This window comes from Biomphalaria glabrata, chromosome 6 (assembly GCF_947242115.1).
Source record: "Biomphalaria glabrata chromosome 6, xgBioGlab47.1, whole genome shotgun sequence".
In the NCBI taxonomy this organism is placed as follows: Eukaryota; Metazoa; Mollusca; class Gastropoda; family Planorbidae; genus Biomphalaria; species Biomphalaria glabrata.
This window is the reverse complement of record NC_074716.1, coordinates 14,695,586-14,712,537: the sequence shown is the minus strand read 5'-3', so window position 1 is coordinate 14,712,537 and position 16,952 is coordinate 14,695,586. Positions and strand designations below refer to the sequence as shown.

Below are 16,952 nucleotides of genomic sequence, written 5' to 3'. Positions count from 1 at the left end.
CAATCAACTTTTTTCCTGCCATGATTAGGTTGACCATGTTTCACTTCAGTATAGCAAAGTCATCACACAGGTCCGGTAGACTAAGACTTTAGTATTGTTAGTAAGCAATATGTTGTCCCACACTCTTTTCTGCAACCGTGACATGGTGTCCATTGCTTTGGCAATCCTGTTGTTAATATCTTTATCCAGTAGAGCATCGTTGGATATGATGGAGCCTGGTTACGCGAGGTGCAGTATAATAATCACAGTATTGGAACGGATTTCTTATAATAAACACTTACAGCGTCCGTGTGAGAGCTGCGTCGATGAGCTTTGCTTTAACATGAATTGTGATAGCTCTTAACGCTTTCAACTGAAAGCACATCAAAGCACTCAGAGTTATTATTGGCATTCCACTATGCCCTTTGCGCAAAAACAGAACACCTCGATATTAACTTTGAGGTTTATATCCCCGCACTTAAACAGTTGTCATACTATAAACATCTAATTTATCTACACAGGTGCGTTAATTCAAGTCATACAGCTTTTTATTTTAATGTATTTAAAAAGCGATCACAGTAACATTCACAGAGATATCCCTCCTTGCTTTTTTTTCCCCAACTCATCCAGACAAAGTGATAACGCATTGAGAAAGCTAAAAGCATGAAATTGCGCTAAACAAAAATAATTGGTAAAATATTTCTAATCGCACAGATTTAGCTTTTTTAGTCTAGATATATTACAAACAGTATAAACTTCCAGTACACACCTGCTACCACCGTTGATTTGTTCCCAGGCTTTATATTGTTTATTATGGCCAGAACACCCCTTTCTTTTCTTTTTATAATGAGCGGGCCACATTTTAACGATCAATCTAACATACTTTTTTAGGCCAAGATATTGTTATCTGTTTCAATGAAATTTTATGGCCCACTCTCTCTTTCTCTCTTTCGTTCTCTGGAACCCCCATTTTGTTTTGTTTTTTAACCTGCGATTATTCATTTCTTCGACATAGACATTTGACCTGATTTGGAAAGGCCCGCTTCATAATGCGCCTCCCCCACCCTCCCCGGACACATACAGGCTCTCATATTTTGGGATCGTTAATTTTAGTAGCACCCCACCCTGCCAACAACAAAAAGTTAGTCCTTCGTAAAAGTTAGTCCTTCCGTACACTCTATGACTTTTCTTCGGCTTCCATTCAATCTATATTATATTTCGACCGTGAGCCCACCTTTTTATTATTTTTTTGGTTAGTTTTACTTTTTAAAAAAAAAACTTTAAATCTTAATGCAAGCCATGTACGGTATTAGACATCGCATACATTTTTCCATACGCCTACTATCAGTTTCAGGCCTAGAGAAAAATAAGCATTTTGCGAAGGCCCCAAATGAATGCCACATTCCTTTTCTCCTTTCTATATTTATTTTGGTATTTTGTTCTCTAAATAAACAGAAATATCAATTTGGTTTTATTTATTAAAGTTTATCTCACCCCTGACTGCCTGTTCGTGCGATATGCGCTTTGGACTGTCGTTCGATTGTCTCAATAGTCCCGTGCTCATACCCAGCCCGCTGCCATCCACCGTCGTCCTGCGGATCGAAGGTTCGGACTAGGATGTAGATTATCTTCAACTCTGAAGGAGCATCTGAAACATGTAAGACATTTTACAAACATTTTGAATGTAACTATGAATGATTTTTTATTTTTTTTGACAGCGTTACAAAGTAGGACTACCATTACTTGCTCTCTCCCTCCCTCTCTCTCTCTCTCTCTTTCTTTCTGTAAAAAAAACAAAAGACTAGATGTATCTTATTAATGCTAGGCTATTAGGATTTTAAAAAATAAAGAATGCGTCTAAAAGGAAGCGGAACTGACGTAAGGCAAATTAAAAATAAGTAGACTTAGGGGAAAAGATATAATTTACTTTTAAAATATAAAATAAAATAAAAAGATAATTTATAGTTTTATGCTTTAGGCCCTACATACCTTCGCACAGACGCTAGCTTGTTTGCATTTAGTGTTGTAAAAGTTTTGTAACATTATTGTCAACTGTAATTAATGCTTAGTCAATGCTCCGTTATGCTTCTCAAATTGTCTTATAAGTAGGCCTATGCAACATGAATGTGGTGAATACACAATAGACAATTAAACAAGTAGGCCTAACATAAAAAAGTGTTGTTTTTATTTCTCCTTTATGAAGGTGATGAATTTTTGTACGAGTGAGGGCGTCCGCTCAATAACTTATAATTAATTAAAAATTTTTTAAAAGAATTTTTACCCTTCCCCCATCGAAAACAAATCCTAGATACGCAAGCTAATTATTACAACATAATTATGTATTTATTCAATTCTTTACTGATTGTGATTGCATGCGGGAATTTCCACTGACGTATTTTCAAAATACACCAAATTTAATTCTAAGATGATTAAGCCTATTATATTTTTAAAAATTATCATGGTCAAACAAGAGTTTTTCCCATATTGCCAATCAGCTATTATTTTATTATTTTTTTCCCTAAAGATATAATACATAAACTGTCAAATTTCTAGGTAAATCGTTAGAGCTCTTAATTCGTGTCCAGGCAGTGTACTTCCACCCATGAATTTGCAAGCTGATTAGAGGAAGTGTAGGTAATATATGCTAAAATCTCTCATTTATTTAGTTATAAGCAGAAATTTATTTTATACAAAAAAATATCTTATCATGATTACGAAAAGCTTACTTTCTTTGGCCTATAAACAAAAATAATTTTCCGTTTGGGGTTGCCGCATAGTGGTCGCGGAAGTAAAAAGGTTGAGAGCCGCTGGGCTAGACCAATGATAAAATCAAGCAAACAGCAACGTTTTATCAATTTCTATTGACCTTTAGCCTAGATTCTACTTGACATAGCAGAACATAAAGGGACATAAATGATAAAAGAAATGGCGCCAGGTGCAAATTAATCAATGTTATGTGTTTTCTAGCATATGGAGAAAATTATCTAGATAACATAGTCATAGTGTCAAGATTTAGCCTCTGGTCACAAATCTAGGTATCTTTATCTAATTCAACGATTGTTACAAAAAGTTTTCTCAAATGGCTTCTTCTAACAGTAACAATAAAAAATGGACTAATCCTAATGATGTTATGAAAATTCATCGCATAAAATTAAAACGCCACAGTTCTGTAGCACTATCACGGTCAAATTCAGCTTCGGAAATAAGAGTTCTTCGACGAAATTCACTTTCCGATATTTCAATAAAAAATGTGAATAGTCCAGATCGTCTGTGTTCCTCTAAGAGTGACTGTACTTTAACTCAAAATGGTCAAAAACGTAAAAACCCTTTCAGTTGTGGTGCTTCTTCCAGTAAAAGAAGACCATTTCTGGATTCTGAATCTGCTATGACAATTTTGAATTCTGAAGTAAAAGACAGTAACAACACATCACTGACATCAGTCAAAATAGATCTAGACCTAGATCTAGTTAATGAGGTAGAATCCAACAAGCTTCTTCATGTTCTTCATCATGAAAGTGAAATAGTAAGTATAAAAGTTTATTAATTTAATTAATTTACAGCTAGAGTTAGCGCGCGGCCCACTGCGGCCGCTTAGGACACTTAGGTTGCAGTGCCCTAAGGCCGGTCCTGTTTTATATATTATCTTCTATTTTGTATTATGTTGCTAGTTCTAATTAAATATTTTTTTAATCATGATATTTTAATTTTTCCACAGCTTGAAAAAACTTTTCAAGTGGGCAAACAATGTGATCCTCCTGCAGAAATACCAGCAGCAGTTCAAGCCATGGAAACCAAATCTTCTGATACTGCAGAACAGCAACATACAACAACCTATGTGGATATAATAAAGCCCCAAGACAAATGTGTTGAAGTATATATATTATTTACTAAATAGCTTTTAAGTAAATTTGTTGCGATATATTTAATACTGTTATTTACTTATGATTGTAATTGCTTTTAAAATGTTTTTGGAGGGCTATTTAAAGACAGTACAATTTAAGACTAGTCATAATGTAAAATTCTAGACATTGTTGACTCCTTAGTGTTTATGAATTTACTTTTTCAACTTACTATTAGTACCAATAACAAAAAAAAAAAATTTCCCTCACAGAAAAGTACATTTTCTGTTAAATTCAAATATATTAATTTTCTCAAATACAATTAATAATACTAATGCATTGTCTTAAAATTAAGGAAGTGCAGTATATCAAAGGGCTAATTCAACAGAATATTGTCTTATATGTGAATCACACAAAGCCATTGTTTGCATTGGGTTATTTTATTTTATTGTCTGCACGTTTCTTTAACTCCCCAATGTATGGGCTAAATACCTTATTAAGAGTTTTACTTCAGCTGTCTCTTTTATATGAATCTAGCATAAGGTTAGCCTTTCTAATAAGAGTTTTTTATTTTTAGTGTGGAGAAAAATGGATGATTAAAAAAAACTGACACATAGTTATCAAATTATTTTTATAAGTACAAGGGCATTTCATCATTAAGCACAGTTACTACAGTGTTGCCACCTTGTACCCTAGTTTTACGCTTAAAGGAAGCAAAGTTTTTTTTTAATGGAAAAGAGCTATTTAATCTTTAAACTCCTACAATATTTTGTCATTGTTGGTCAAGTTTGTTCTGAGTTTGTCATCCTGCATTAGTTTATAATTTATATTCCAGGCTATCTCGTGTCCACCTGTGGACTGGAGTCTGAAAACAAAACTGCGTATAGTAGCTCAATGTATTACTAACAAGTTTGACAAAGTTCCAGGCATGGAGGCAAGGAATGTAGAGAGCTTTATCCATCACAGATTGGCGGTAAGATTTTGTGTAGTATAGTGATGAGCTTGCCTTACTAAACTTCTATTACTACTGAGATTTCATTTCTATACTTGGAGTAAAAAGATGGAATGTTTGGCTGATTAGCTTAAACCACTCATGTCTAACTTCAATTAAGTTATATGTTTCATACCTTCTACTTGTGTAAAGAAAAGGTTGTAATTTATTACTTGTTGCTCCCTCTTAAGCTTTAAGCTCTAATAATCTTGTGGCCTTTTCAGTCTCTTTGTTTTCCATGTTAAGTTTTACTTGTGCCCTTTTTTTTTTTATTCCTTTTATAACCATTCTGACCCTAATTTATTTCATAGAAAGTGTGAATTTTAGTATATTATTCTTATGCACAATTTAGTGATTGTTTTAAATTGATTGAAGAAGAAAAAAAGACTTGTTACAATTAGCAGCATGGGAACTGTACTTTTTAAAATTGCCTTGCTCTTTTGCCTCCTTTCTTTTTTTTTATTTATTTATTTTTATGATTATATTGTCACTAGGAGTCTCCAGACTGGAAAGAGCTAGACATTTATCAGAAGCTCAAACGATGCTGTATGCATTTTAGTTATCCTCAGATGCCATGGATTTCAACATTCCCACGTATATCATCAGATTATAAGACAAGGTAACAAAAATATTTTATATTTAACTAGAGTTCTTTATTTAATGCTAGATCTTTTTTTTTTTTTTTGCTCACTGTACAGAAACTTAATGCTAACAAGATTTATATTTCTTAATTGTTTTGTCTCTAGATCCCCTTCTATTTTGTCAGCAAGTGAAGATGTAATTAGAACCTTACACAAAGACTGGTAAGTTCTTCATCTAGACAAAGATGTTAATCACAGTGATAATAGTAATTGGTATAGAATCTAACTTAATAATAGATTAGAAAACTTTGCTTTAATCAAGATTTTTTTTTTTTATTCAGGGTTAATGCTTTCACATCAGTTTACCAACAATTACGTAGTGGCATCTGTCCATATTTTTACACATGTACACACCAGTTTAATGTGCTGTTCAGGTGTTTGCGTACACCTGATGGAGCTTCCATTTCTGCTCTGTTGTCACCATCAACACGAGGATTAAGAGAAATGCTCAGAAAAGAAGGTTGGCTTGTGTTCTCTTTCATACTTTACCATCAAACAAAAAAAATGCATGCATAGTTTTATATTTTCTGTATGGCTTTATTGAACTTGGAACTATTTATCTTTTCCCTTTTATTCCCTTGCCAGAATAAAGCTTCAGATTCTCTAAATTTAAGGCATAGCTCTTGAAACTAAAATAAAAACATTGGACCTACCTATATGAAAAACAGCAACATTACTATTACATCATATTTATGATACAACTATGAGAGAAGCCCTAACATTGTCATCTTTGTAAATAAAAAAAAATTTGAAAAATGTAAATTTTGTTTCAATAATATATAAAAGAAACAAGGAAAAGCACAAACCAGGATCTTTTTAGATGGATTTTAAAAGGTGTCAAATTAAGCAATTAAAAAACTTATTGAAACAGTACTAAATTGCTGAAGCTACAGTTGTGAATCTGTTAATATGTTGCTGTGATTGAAAATAGAAAAGGTCACACCATTTAAAACTTATTCTTTATCACAAGTTTATCAACAGCAAGGCTCATCTTCAAAAATAATTTTTTAATCACTCTCATTTTACTGAACTTGAAGCATTACTTAAGAACATGCTCAATAATAGCCAGAAATGTTATTTTACTCATAAATGTATCCCACCATATACTGATTCAGTTCACACTTTGATTTTTCTCTCCCTTCCCCCTTCCTCTCTTTCCAGCTGATCAGTGAGACATTTTTGTGGCATCCACTTCAACTTGCCCCAATGCAAACATCTCTGCTGTGGGTTGTCATCATTCTCAATTTAGCTTTGGCTAACCTCCCTTACCCTCATACATGCAGCTTCTCCTTGCATCCAACAATAAGTTAACTCCACCTTTTCCACTTTAGATTAATGGTGGGGGGGGGGGGGGAGGGGTGTAGTATTAGCATTGAACTGTTTCTAACTTATTAAAATTATTTTTTAAAATACAATAATTTTAGCAAATTCTGATTGCCTAAACATACAAATTTATATACCGGTACTGTGAATTAACAGTTGAAAATAAAATCATTTGTAATAACAAAAACTGATTTTTAGATATATACGTATGTAAAGAAAAATCTTTTTCTAATATATAATTTTTAATGTCTGGATTTGTTTATGAGCTGCATTTAAGTAAAACTTCTTGGAGTTAAAAACAGGACCATAAAATACACAATTGGATTCAGAGAATACACTTCTTTTGTCTTTGGAAGCCATTTTGATAACACAAGAGATTATAATGTAATCTTTTTAAAAGTTTGTTAAATTGTTTTTTCAGGAGTTGAGTTTAGAATGCCCAACTTAAGAGAGCAAAAATCAAATACATCAAGGGAAGAAAATGAGACCATGTCACAAGATAAACTGGATTTTTCTCTGAACAATCCTTCAGACACATTAGATATAAAGTAATGTAAAAAAATTATATTAATTTTCTTATATATTATATATAACATGAAGGAAAGCAACTTATTTATTATTCGTTATTTCATTATTATTTTTTCCTTCTCAAGATCGGATGTTCAAGATAAAGAGAATGTTAGCTGCCAAGAAAAAAACGTTGATAGTGACGATGACATCAATGATGATGAAGGAGCTTCTCGCTGGCTTGAAGGGATGGGCTTAGACAAAAAAGATTTTCCATCACTTGAACCTGTTAAAGTTAAAATGTATCCTTTTTATAAATGGAGATGATTTCAAATTTAGTTTAGTTTAACAAAAAGATCTAAAATAATGAAAATAAAATGTGTATGCTTTTAAAGTCATTTAATTCTTCAAATTGATGTTTCATTTAGTTCCTCTAAAATTGTTTTACTTTCAGTTAATGTTTAAAGATAATTATTTTGATTTAAACAGTGGACCCAAAAGCTTAACGCTGATTCTTGTTTTAATTTACTGATTAGACGATGTCTATTAATAGTTTTCTTTTCCTACTATATTTCTTAACCAAATGCTTAGTCAGCGTGAAGGTTATCGTGAAATCGACAACCGACCACAGTCAATGGTATATGTGGAGGGTGCTGACGTACATACATTCTTTAACTTTTTGCTGAACTACTCTTCAAGTATTGCACAAAGTGGTCCTCAACATGGCATCCCACCTACCATATTATCTCCTGTAGTGTTTGTTGGGGCCACACTGGTTCAGAACTCGGTAAGGATAATTTTTCTGCATTTTTTTTTTTTTTGTGAGTGAACAAATTATAAAATCACCCTAAATAATTTTTTAAAGTAGTTCCTTCTAAATTAAAAATTAATCTTTAGCATTCTTCTGACTTTCATTCCTTTTGCATTACAGTTTGTCTTTGTTTCATTTGTTAACTCTCGTTGCAATTTTTTTTTGTTGACAGGGAAATCTTGTAACTTTAAAAAAAAAAATGTTCTTTTCTTCACAGTTTAAACATTCTCTTGTACGCTCTGACACCTCTGGATCTCACGGCACCTTATCTCATGTGTTTGAAGTGGCTGGTCCAGTGCTTCCTCACCACTCACTCAACATTGCCAGCATGCTAAGAGAAAGCCCAGACATAACAAAGGCAGTGCTGTCCTACAGCACTCACATGCCCAGTGTGGCGCTCAACACGCAGGCAGTGAACCAAGAGGAGAAAGATAAACTGACTGTTGGAATCAGGAAATTATTTGTTGACTACTCCATGGCCAACCCTGGGTTGTTGGGAAATGTCAAAGAAAGGCTTGTCCAACCACCTGTCTTGGGGAACTGTGAGGCTGTCAAAGAGATGACTATTTTACCTGAGGGTTTTCTGTGGACTTGTTAAACTGTTTCCAATAGTACAATCATATTGACCTCATATTTCATGCACCAAGTTCACTGCTGTGATATATTATGAGAACCTCTTGTAGCTCAAGTTGCAATGCTCTACCTGGACTTAAAGATTTACTGTGAATTAATTTAAATATTATGTAATTTGGTTTGACTTGACTTGGGTTTGTTTTCTTAATTTATTGCCAGTTTTAATGTGTAATGATTGCCTCATGTATTTTAACAAGTGTTTTAAGGGTCTCAGCAGAGTAATTTATTTTAAGGTTTTTCAATTGAAATTCTTTATATTACTTATTAAGTACTTTATATTATAATAAAATAATATTTGTTTATAATATTAGATTTAAGGTTGAATTCTTATGAGCTAGTCGGATGAATTATATACAAAGATTTACTTTACATTTATATTAGTCCTATAGAGAAGAATGTTTAAGTTGACCTGCTTATCTTTTTATTTTTGTTAATGTTTACATTTGAGTAGTTTTAAGAAACTAAATGGGTTGCTATTTGCCATGTAGAATAAATTGTGTGGAAGATTAAATACTTTGTTTGTGTAAATCATTTTACTTCATCTGGGAATCTTAAATTATAGAGTAAGATTTTTTTTAATGCACATTTCTTACACAAAATAATAATTAACTCTTCAGCTAAATGGTAATCTACAATAAATACAAATAGTTTTAAACAATCCTTTGCACGTCTTGTATATCATGTTTTAATTGTTTTGTTAATTAGACATAATGTGACACTCCATCTTATGTAATAGTAGATAGTCTGTCTTGTTTTCTATAAAAAAAAATTGTTACAAACTTAATACTTGTAGATGCCAGACCTACTTATAGCAGCCTTGTGTATATCAAACACATTGTAAATACACAGCACATTAGTTCTGGCTAAAGGACATGAGTTAACCAAAATATGTTTTAGCTTGTTCAGACTTTGTCAACAAAATGCTATCCATGGTGTGTTATCAATACTTTCAATGTTATTGTTAAAGGCTCAAACTGTACTAAGAGTTGGCTGATTCTAGAATACTTCAATGGTTTATATGGTGCATATAAAAAGAGCAAAACAATTATCTCTTGCTGTCTTTCTGGAGGTTTGGGCCATAGAACACTCGTTTCATTTAGTTTGGAACAAAAAAAAATGTTTTATCTTTATCTCTGCGGTCACTGATTGGGCATAAGTAATCACCAAGCACCATTGCATTTTCATTTTCACCCCTTTTTCGTACTACTGTTGTGTATGGCATCTGCAATTCGGGACCCTTCCTTTATGCTCGCTCTCCCTGTGGATCTATCCAGTGCCACTTTTTCCCAGCTGCTAGTGTCAATTTTGAAGAGCTTTATGTCGCGTTTACAGACGTCTGTAGCTGTATTGTTGCAGACCTAGCAAATCATTAGACTATTTCTATATGGACATTTGAGAACAGTGACTTAAGTTTTACTTTTAATGAATATAAATTATTATTTTGAGAAACTGGAATGTCAGGATTGGAATTCATTGAGCAATGGGCAAAAAGCCGCATCATCAGGGCCGGTCTTAGGCTGTTCTCACTGATGTAGGTAGAAGTAAAAATGTCTGCTACAATCAGGCCTTGTTGCTGGGTTTCTTGACATGGGTACGGGCGCCGCATATATAGTTCTTGTCAATCGCCTGGATGCAGTTGCCAAGATTTATGTTCTCTCTTTTGCCGCAGGCAAAGTCAAATTGTTGTTTCTTTCTTGGAGCCCGTATTCACAATTTCAACCGACGACATCCGAGACGAAGAATCAGAAACAGTCTCCAGGCTTTCAATGGTTGAGTTCTCGTCAAAGGTACTGACAGATAAACAGATGTCCACAGCAGCAAGCTTGGACGCAAAGCCAACGTTGTTTTGACCTGTTCGGCTCATTGAGGTACTCGTTGCAGATACATTAGGAACAAAAGCTTCAGGCACATAGCAGACTTCCCTAGTTTCTTCATTTGTTTCTTTCGTTTCAATTCGAAACATTCCGTTGATATCGTCGTCACGTTTCTCGTTTTGAAAATCACCCCCGTAAGACTTGCTCACAACAGTCACAGACGGCACTACAGTCCCTAGCGCCTCCATCACCACTGTTTGTGCAGCCACAGTCCTGACCAGGTAACTGCTCCTTCATTAACGAGTCTATTCCTTCTTTCGCTTGCGACACCATTTGATCAGTTTGGTCTATTTGGCCTTCCTTTTTCAAAACAACTCATCCACCTTGTTCCCCATTATGTTCACTATCATTTTCATTTCTTCACGGATCTATTCATAAATGTCATTTTAGCGAATCGTTCATAGTTTTCAGATATCTGGATCCACCTCAAACAATTATGTTTCCGGATTCTCACCTTCATCAGCCAGAGCCTGCCGAAGACGTCCTCTAAGAATATCTTATTCTTTTCAAAGCGTTGTAGACGCAGCCACTCGAGCTCTACTTTCATTTCCTTCAATTCCAGCTCGTCTAGCCGTTTCATAGATGTCATTTTAAATAAGCTCCTACCTGAGCCCTCCGTTGAGTTGCCCAATCCCACTTCCAGACACCAATGTAATAACTTAAGGGAGGCAACTCAACGAGGCAAAGATGACATCACAAATACATAATAACAACATCTTCTTTTAGCACAGTCTCTTCATATCGGTTCTAGACTTGGGCGGAACTCATTCTCTTCTTCCTAATGTTGACATCCTTCTCAGTTTGGTTTCTGGCAGTGCGCACCTTCTGCACTAGCTTAGATGGCGGTGCGCATGGCAGGGTTATAAAAATATTATTAAGATTAAGAACGAAACATTGTTGAGGCCATCGTGGGGGTGGGGGGGGACATTTACAGTTGTCAACCTAATAGGTCTACACGAGGGCATTGACTCAAGGATATTATCAGAACAGTCATTCTCTGGGGTCCTTGTGAAAAGGCGAAGGAAACTTAAGCAATGGAAAAAGACGACATCACTGATTTATGTGATGAAAGAACGCGGGGGTGGGCCGGTGGTGTTGCCGAATGGACCATTTTAAATGTCAGTACGGCCCGTAACGTGACTGCCTCACCTTAAGACTTTATTGTGTAATACTAACAACATATTCTGAAATGATGAATTCGCGTATACTCCTGTACCGCGCTTCTGTGATTTTTAATCCTCTATTAACACTAGGAGATTTCATTCATTGGCTTCCTTCAGTCGTGAAACGACTATGGTTCATCTCGAACACTTTTTCATATGGCTGTGGAACCCTATTTTGGAGAGACTCTCCCGTCCACATATACGAAATTGTCAGAGGGGGGGGGGTTCGGGCTCATCTAGGGTATGATGTATTTTCCCGGGCTTCCCCTCCTGATCAGTGTAAACCAGAGCAAAGAGTAGGCCTAATAATATGTAAAACTTTGGCCTTACTAAACACCGACTAAATGCCATTCAACTGAACAACAATTGTTCAACACGAACATTATAAATGATGACGATAAGTTAACTTACATGAGTTAACAACAAGAGTGTATGTTCAACAATTTAATGAATGAATTAATACTATGACAAGAATGATGAATAAATATTATTAGTGTTTACATGGCAAACACAAGTGAAACATATTATTCAAATGAGATATATCACATCTTAAATTCTGTGACACAATTTGATCAAGGCCTCGCAAAACACACACACACAAACATTCACAATGCCATGGATACACGGACCACACCAAAACAAATCAGGCTGGCTATAACATAATCCTAATCCTGTGTCCCTAAACAAAAATTCGCATTCCTTTGAGACCGCCATTGCATTATTATATTAATAACGATTTCAAAACTACTCCGCTAAGAATAACGCAAAATAAACGAACTTACCCAACACTGGGGAAGAAAACACCAAAGAAAACTCCAACAAAAGATTCGCCATCAGCACAACAACACAGAGGCAATGAGGTAATGACATCAACAAAGCGCGAACTTAGGAACTAGAGCGCAAAACCCATTATGGTGCACCCAGCAAGAAGCAACTCCAGATGCGCACGACAGGAGGTGACCAGTTTTTTCTTGAGCCAGACGCAAGTTGCCCGTACAGAATGATTTTTGGGATGCGATTGTCCTCCATCCGGCGAACATGTTCGAGCCAGCGCAGGCGGCATTGCCTGAGGACCGTAAGAAGCTGGGAAGGCCCGTTCTCGCAAGGATCGCAGTATTACACACTTTTTCTTTTCATGTTACTTTTAAGATCCTTCGAAGGCAGCGCAAGTGGAATGAGTTTAGTTTCCTCACTTGTTTTGTGTAGGTTGTCCACGACTCACTGCCGTACAGTAGCGTGCTAAGAACGCATGCCTTGTAGACCTCCATTTTTAGTCGCTGTGGTGAGCTTCTGGTTTTCCCAAACTCTTGGTCGGAGTCTAGCGAAGGTTGATGTGGCCTTCCCTGTGCGTTTTTTGATCTCCTCTTCTACTACTTTACTACCTTTACTATTTTAACTGTGAATAGACCTTGATTTTAATGATATGACTGTATAGAATCTGTCCCTTGTTGTTTAGAGAGAGAGTAGTCCTTAAGGGACTGCAGGCACGACATGGCCTAAATTGTACCGATGTGCCTCAAATCAAAAAATCAATCTTCTAGTGACAGGTCACCTTGAATTGTAGACCCAAGGAAGCAGAATTCGTTTACGGCATCTAGCTTGTTATCGTCAATGAGGCTGGATGGTGGTGCTGTAGCAAGTGGTCCCATAACATTAGTTTTCTGTGTGCTATTGGTTAGGCCATACTCTTTGCAAAGCCTTAGCGAAGCAGGACATTAGTGACTGAAGCTCCTCTTGTGAGTGTGCCACTACCGCTGCGTCGTCCGCGAAGAGCATATCACTTTTGAGGGTGGTTCTGGTTTTAGTTTTGGCCCTCAGTCTAGCAATATTTAGAAGTTTGCCATCAAATCTGGAATTAAGATATATAGACATAAGACCTATATATTGTTTTGTTTTACATGTTTTAGTTGTTACTTCAAAATAGCCCAAACACCCCATAGGACTGCCCGGGGGGGGGGGGGGGGGAGAGTGGGCGGCGGGCAGATTCGAAATTGGGATCTTCGAGAAGACAACCAGATCGCATACCACACGCATAGGCAGCCATCAAGTGTTTTGTTTCACTCTTTTAGTTATATCAAAATAATGGAATATAGATTCATTAAGACTGCGACTGCGAGTATACTGTACTAATTTGTTTTTACATATTGAGATTTTCTATAGCCCCTAAGTCTAAATGTAGAAAGACAATCAATGCGTTATTGATAGTTGAAAGTTTGAAACCCACGTTTGTCTACATACATGCGTCCACTATAACCTTAGGTTTTTATTCGTGTTTGTTGAACATCTTTCGAACCGGTTTTCTAAATATTTATCATTATAGAATCATTATATAATCTTGTAGGGCCTAATCATCAGACTGGAAGCCGAAAATTTCACTATATCTATTAATCTTAGCCAATGCCTTCCAAAAGGACATCTCATGCGCTGATATCCTTTTGCCGGACGTTAAGTTAAAGACATGTTCCCTAGATGGGACCACAATAAAATAGATCTAACTCTCGACACATGGATACGCGTAGGACGTAAATATAATTATTACATACTTCTCCTTACATTAGAAGGAATGCCTGTAATTTACAAATCAAAATATTTAAAATAAGACAAAATCAAGAAAATTATTTTGTCACTGTCTACAATGTCTACATCAGTGGTCTTCAACCGTGACCTCCGTGACTATGTCGAAGGCGCCGCTTCAACGGGGGCAATATCGCCCCCGAGGGGGCGTTTTCGAGATTTTGGGGGGCGCTGAGAGTCAAAGGGGCGGTAGGTGGGCGCTGGGCACAAAATGGGGCGGTAAGGGGGCGCTGGGCATAAAGGCGGAAAGAAGAAACTAAAGGTGCTCTGAAACAGAACAAATGTAAAAATTCTTCAACATTAAAGCTGGGAATCTATATATAGACAAATTATAGTTAACTTGCTTCTAATTTAAGAACAGAAACAGCGTTAGAAAATGAGTTCGGGAATCCCATTTTCTATTTGTAAATTTTTACTTCTTTTACTGCAGGGTTCTCAACCTGTGCATCGCGACCCCCTTAGGGGTCGATACACGATTTGCCAGGGGTCGCCTAAGACCATCGAAAATATAGATTATTAATGTCTATTCTTCTACTGCCGTATGTGTGTGTGTGTGTGGGGGGGTCACGGCAGATAGACGGATTGTAAAAAAGGGGTCGCCGAGCATAATAGGTTGAGAACCGCTGTTTTACTGTGATCGGAGAGTATTTATTGTCCTTGGATCTTGCGCGTATAAACGTTTAAGATTTGATCAACAAACTAGGTTATACGCCTTTTAGATTATATCTAGATATGTTAATATATTGATATTAAAATATTAATTGCAAAAAAACATTAAAGGTAACATTTAATAGAATAATTTAACTTTTTAAAAACAAAAAACATTGATAAAATGTTTTTACGAAAACTTACTGGGATGTCATGTAATATTTCCTTGAGATTTAGTGAATTGCCACTAGAAAAAAAGTAAGTTCTACTTTGATGGCATTTTCAGATGATAATAAATGACAATTATTAAACATCTGTTACTTCTGTTACTGACGTTCAAATTGAGTTGCATGAAAAAATAGATTTACAAAACTATGTCTTCAGTAAAAAGAATGTAAACATAGGAGGCACACAGTGGCGTAGCTAGGGTGGGGGAGGGGGGATGGAAAATCCCCCGGGACCCCATTTAAGGGGGACCCAAATTAGTGCTTTTTTAGTTAATTTAATTAAATATTACGCAAAATGTAGCGGCCCCCGAAGATGTCAAGCCCCCTGGACCCCAAACGATGCAAATTCCTAGCTACGCCCCTGGGGGAACAACAGAGATGTGGCTGCATTTAAATGTTTCAGTAAAATTCCAAAACTGTGGTCGAAATTGGAATTATGTTTTAGCTTTTCAACATACATGGGTAACCTAGATTTAGTGCGTAACAAAGTTAATGAATAAGCAAAGAAAGAGACTGGATGTACCCACCAGAGGAGACCATTCGCCTTGCTTTGGCTAATTTAAAGCTTGAAATTTCTTATATTGTCAGACTGCAGGAGGCACAAGGTTACCAATAGCTTAATTTCATTTTGTAGTGAATTCAGCAATAATATTTATATTAAAAAGTAAATCTAAATTTACAATTAAACCTAAAAACAGTAGGCCCTAATATTCCAAAATTTTAACGGAGACTATTCTTAGGATTTGAAAGAGAGTCTTTACAATTAATTTTTGTGTGTAATCACTGCAAATTATTTAACATAATTTTTGCATAATGATAACATTGCTTGTTTTTGCTTTTAATTCCGAAGATTACGGCTGAGTCCAGTGTTTCACATAACTAAGCAAACCCAACTGCGACCTACATATTTTCCCGAAATCTATGCAGACAAAGCTGTGATATGCTGGCTTTTATTTGAGTATCAAATGTTTGTCCCGCAGTTTTTGTAAGAGCTCTCGAACTGTTTCTCTCAGAGGCTATCTGCTGCCAGAGAATGCTGCCAGGTACTTTCCTCTATGCAAGTGAGAGCGAAATGGCGCCTGAATAAATCTTTATAGCGCTCACGGGGGAGGGGGGCACCTCTGTAACTCAGTCCTCCTCAAAGCTCGTCAATCATAAGCCAAGAGTTCACAACAATCGATTTGGCATGCGGTCGTCTCCCAAGCGGGATAAGTGTTATTGACAGCATAAAAATTAATAGATAGATGATATTTTGTTCAAATTTGCCTTCTCACGCTTCTTTATAACTGTTTTTCTTAGAGGGGGGCGCTGGCGAATTTTTGTAAAGAAAAAATTCGAAAAGGGGGCGGTAGGCCAAAAAAGGTTGAAGACCACTGGTCTACATTAATGAGTTTTGTTTTGTATCTTCTTTTTAAACCTTGATTTGTCGATATACTTTTTAGATACAGACAAGATGGCAACTTCCATTCGTACACTACAAACTTTATCATAAATGATAAATAACAAAAAAAGTGAACGATTAGATCTATCTATTCTAGATTTATACATCGATTTGTATGTTGTTGGGTTAACTATATAGATCTAGATTATTCTAGATAGATCCAATGTCTAATATGAAGTACCAGGTATATTATCATACCCAGACACAATCTCAGTCTCAGTCATTCTGATTCTAGTCTAATAGTTTCTATGAGTATGATAATGATTAAATGATTCTTCAAAGCAAAGCCAAAGGGGACCCA

At 35.8% G+C, this 16,952-nt stretch overlaps 2 protein-coding genes and 1 long non-coding RNA gene across 3 annotated transcripts in view; 2 read left to right on the top strand and 1 right to left on the bottom strand.

Moving 5' to 3' along the window:
* Positions 1 to 2,901: 2,901 nt before the first annotated feature.
* On the top strand, positions 2,902 to 9,384 carry LOC106052660 (protein downstream neighbor of Son-like). Its single transcript, XM_013208089.2, has 10 exons — positions 2,902 to 3,502; positions 3,695 to 3,850; positions 4,654 to 4,791; positions 5,304 to 5,428; positions 5,556 to 5,612; positions 5,732 to 5,910; positions 7,195 to 7,321; positions 7,427 to 7,582; positions 7,872 to 8,067; positions 8,309 to 9,384. The coding sequence occupies exons 1-10, from the start codon at positions 3,059 to 3,061 to the stop codon at positions 8,687 to 8,689; spliced, it is 1,959 nt and encodes a 652-aa protein (XP_013063543.1). The 5' UTR covers positions 2,902 to 3,058; the 3' UTR covers positions 8,690 to 9,384.
* On the bottom strand, positions 7,428 to 12,686 carry LOC106052661 (uncharacterized). The gene is made up of 3 exons (XR_001215087.2): positions 12,544 to 12,686; positions 8,664 to 8,799; positions 7,428 to 7,566 (listed from the first exon to the last, which is right to left on the bottom strand). It is a non-coding gene; the product is annotated as an uncharacterized LOC106052661 (long non-coding RNA).
* A 3,990-nt stretch (positions 12,687 to 16,676) lies between these two features.
* LOC106052639 (tuftelin-interacting protein 11-like) overlaps positions 16,677 to 16,952 on the top strand; it is a 58,101-nt gene continuing 57,825 nt past the window's right edge. Inside the window, exon 1 of the mRNA XM_056033606.1 lies at positions 16,677 to 16,835. The gene's annotated coding sequence lies outside the window, so the exon portion shown is untranslated. The remainder of the gene's footprint in view (positions 16,836 to 16,952) is intronic.

Bases quoted from the DNA above. Each gene is read 5' to 3' on its own strand.
- LOC106052660 (XM_013208089.2), top strand. From the start codon at position 3,059: ATGGCTTCTTCTAACAGTAACAATAAAAAATGGACTAATCCTAATGAT. The intron at 4,792-5,303 runs GTAAGATTTTGT...TATTGTCACTAG, and splicing joins TTATCCATCACAGATTGGCG to GAGTCTCCAGACTGGAAAGA. The intron at 5,429-5,555 runs GTAACAAAAATA...TTTTGTCTCTAG, and splicing joins TCATCAGATTATAAGACAAG to ATCCCCTTCTATTTTGTCAG.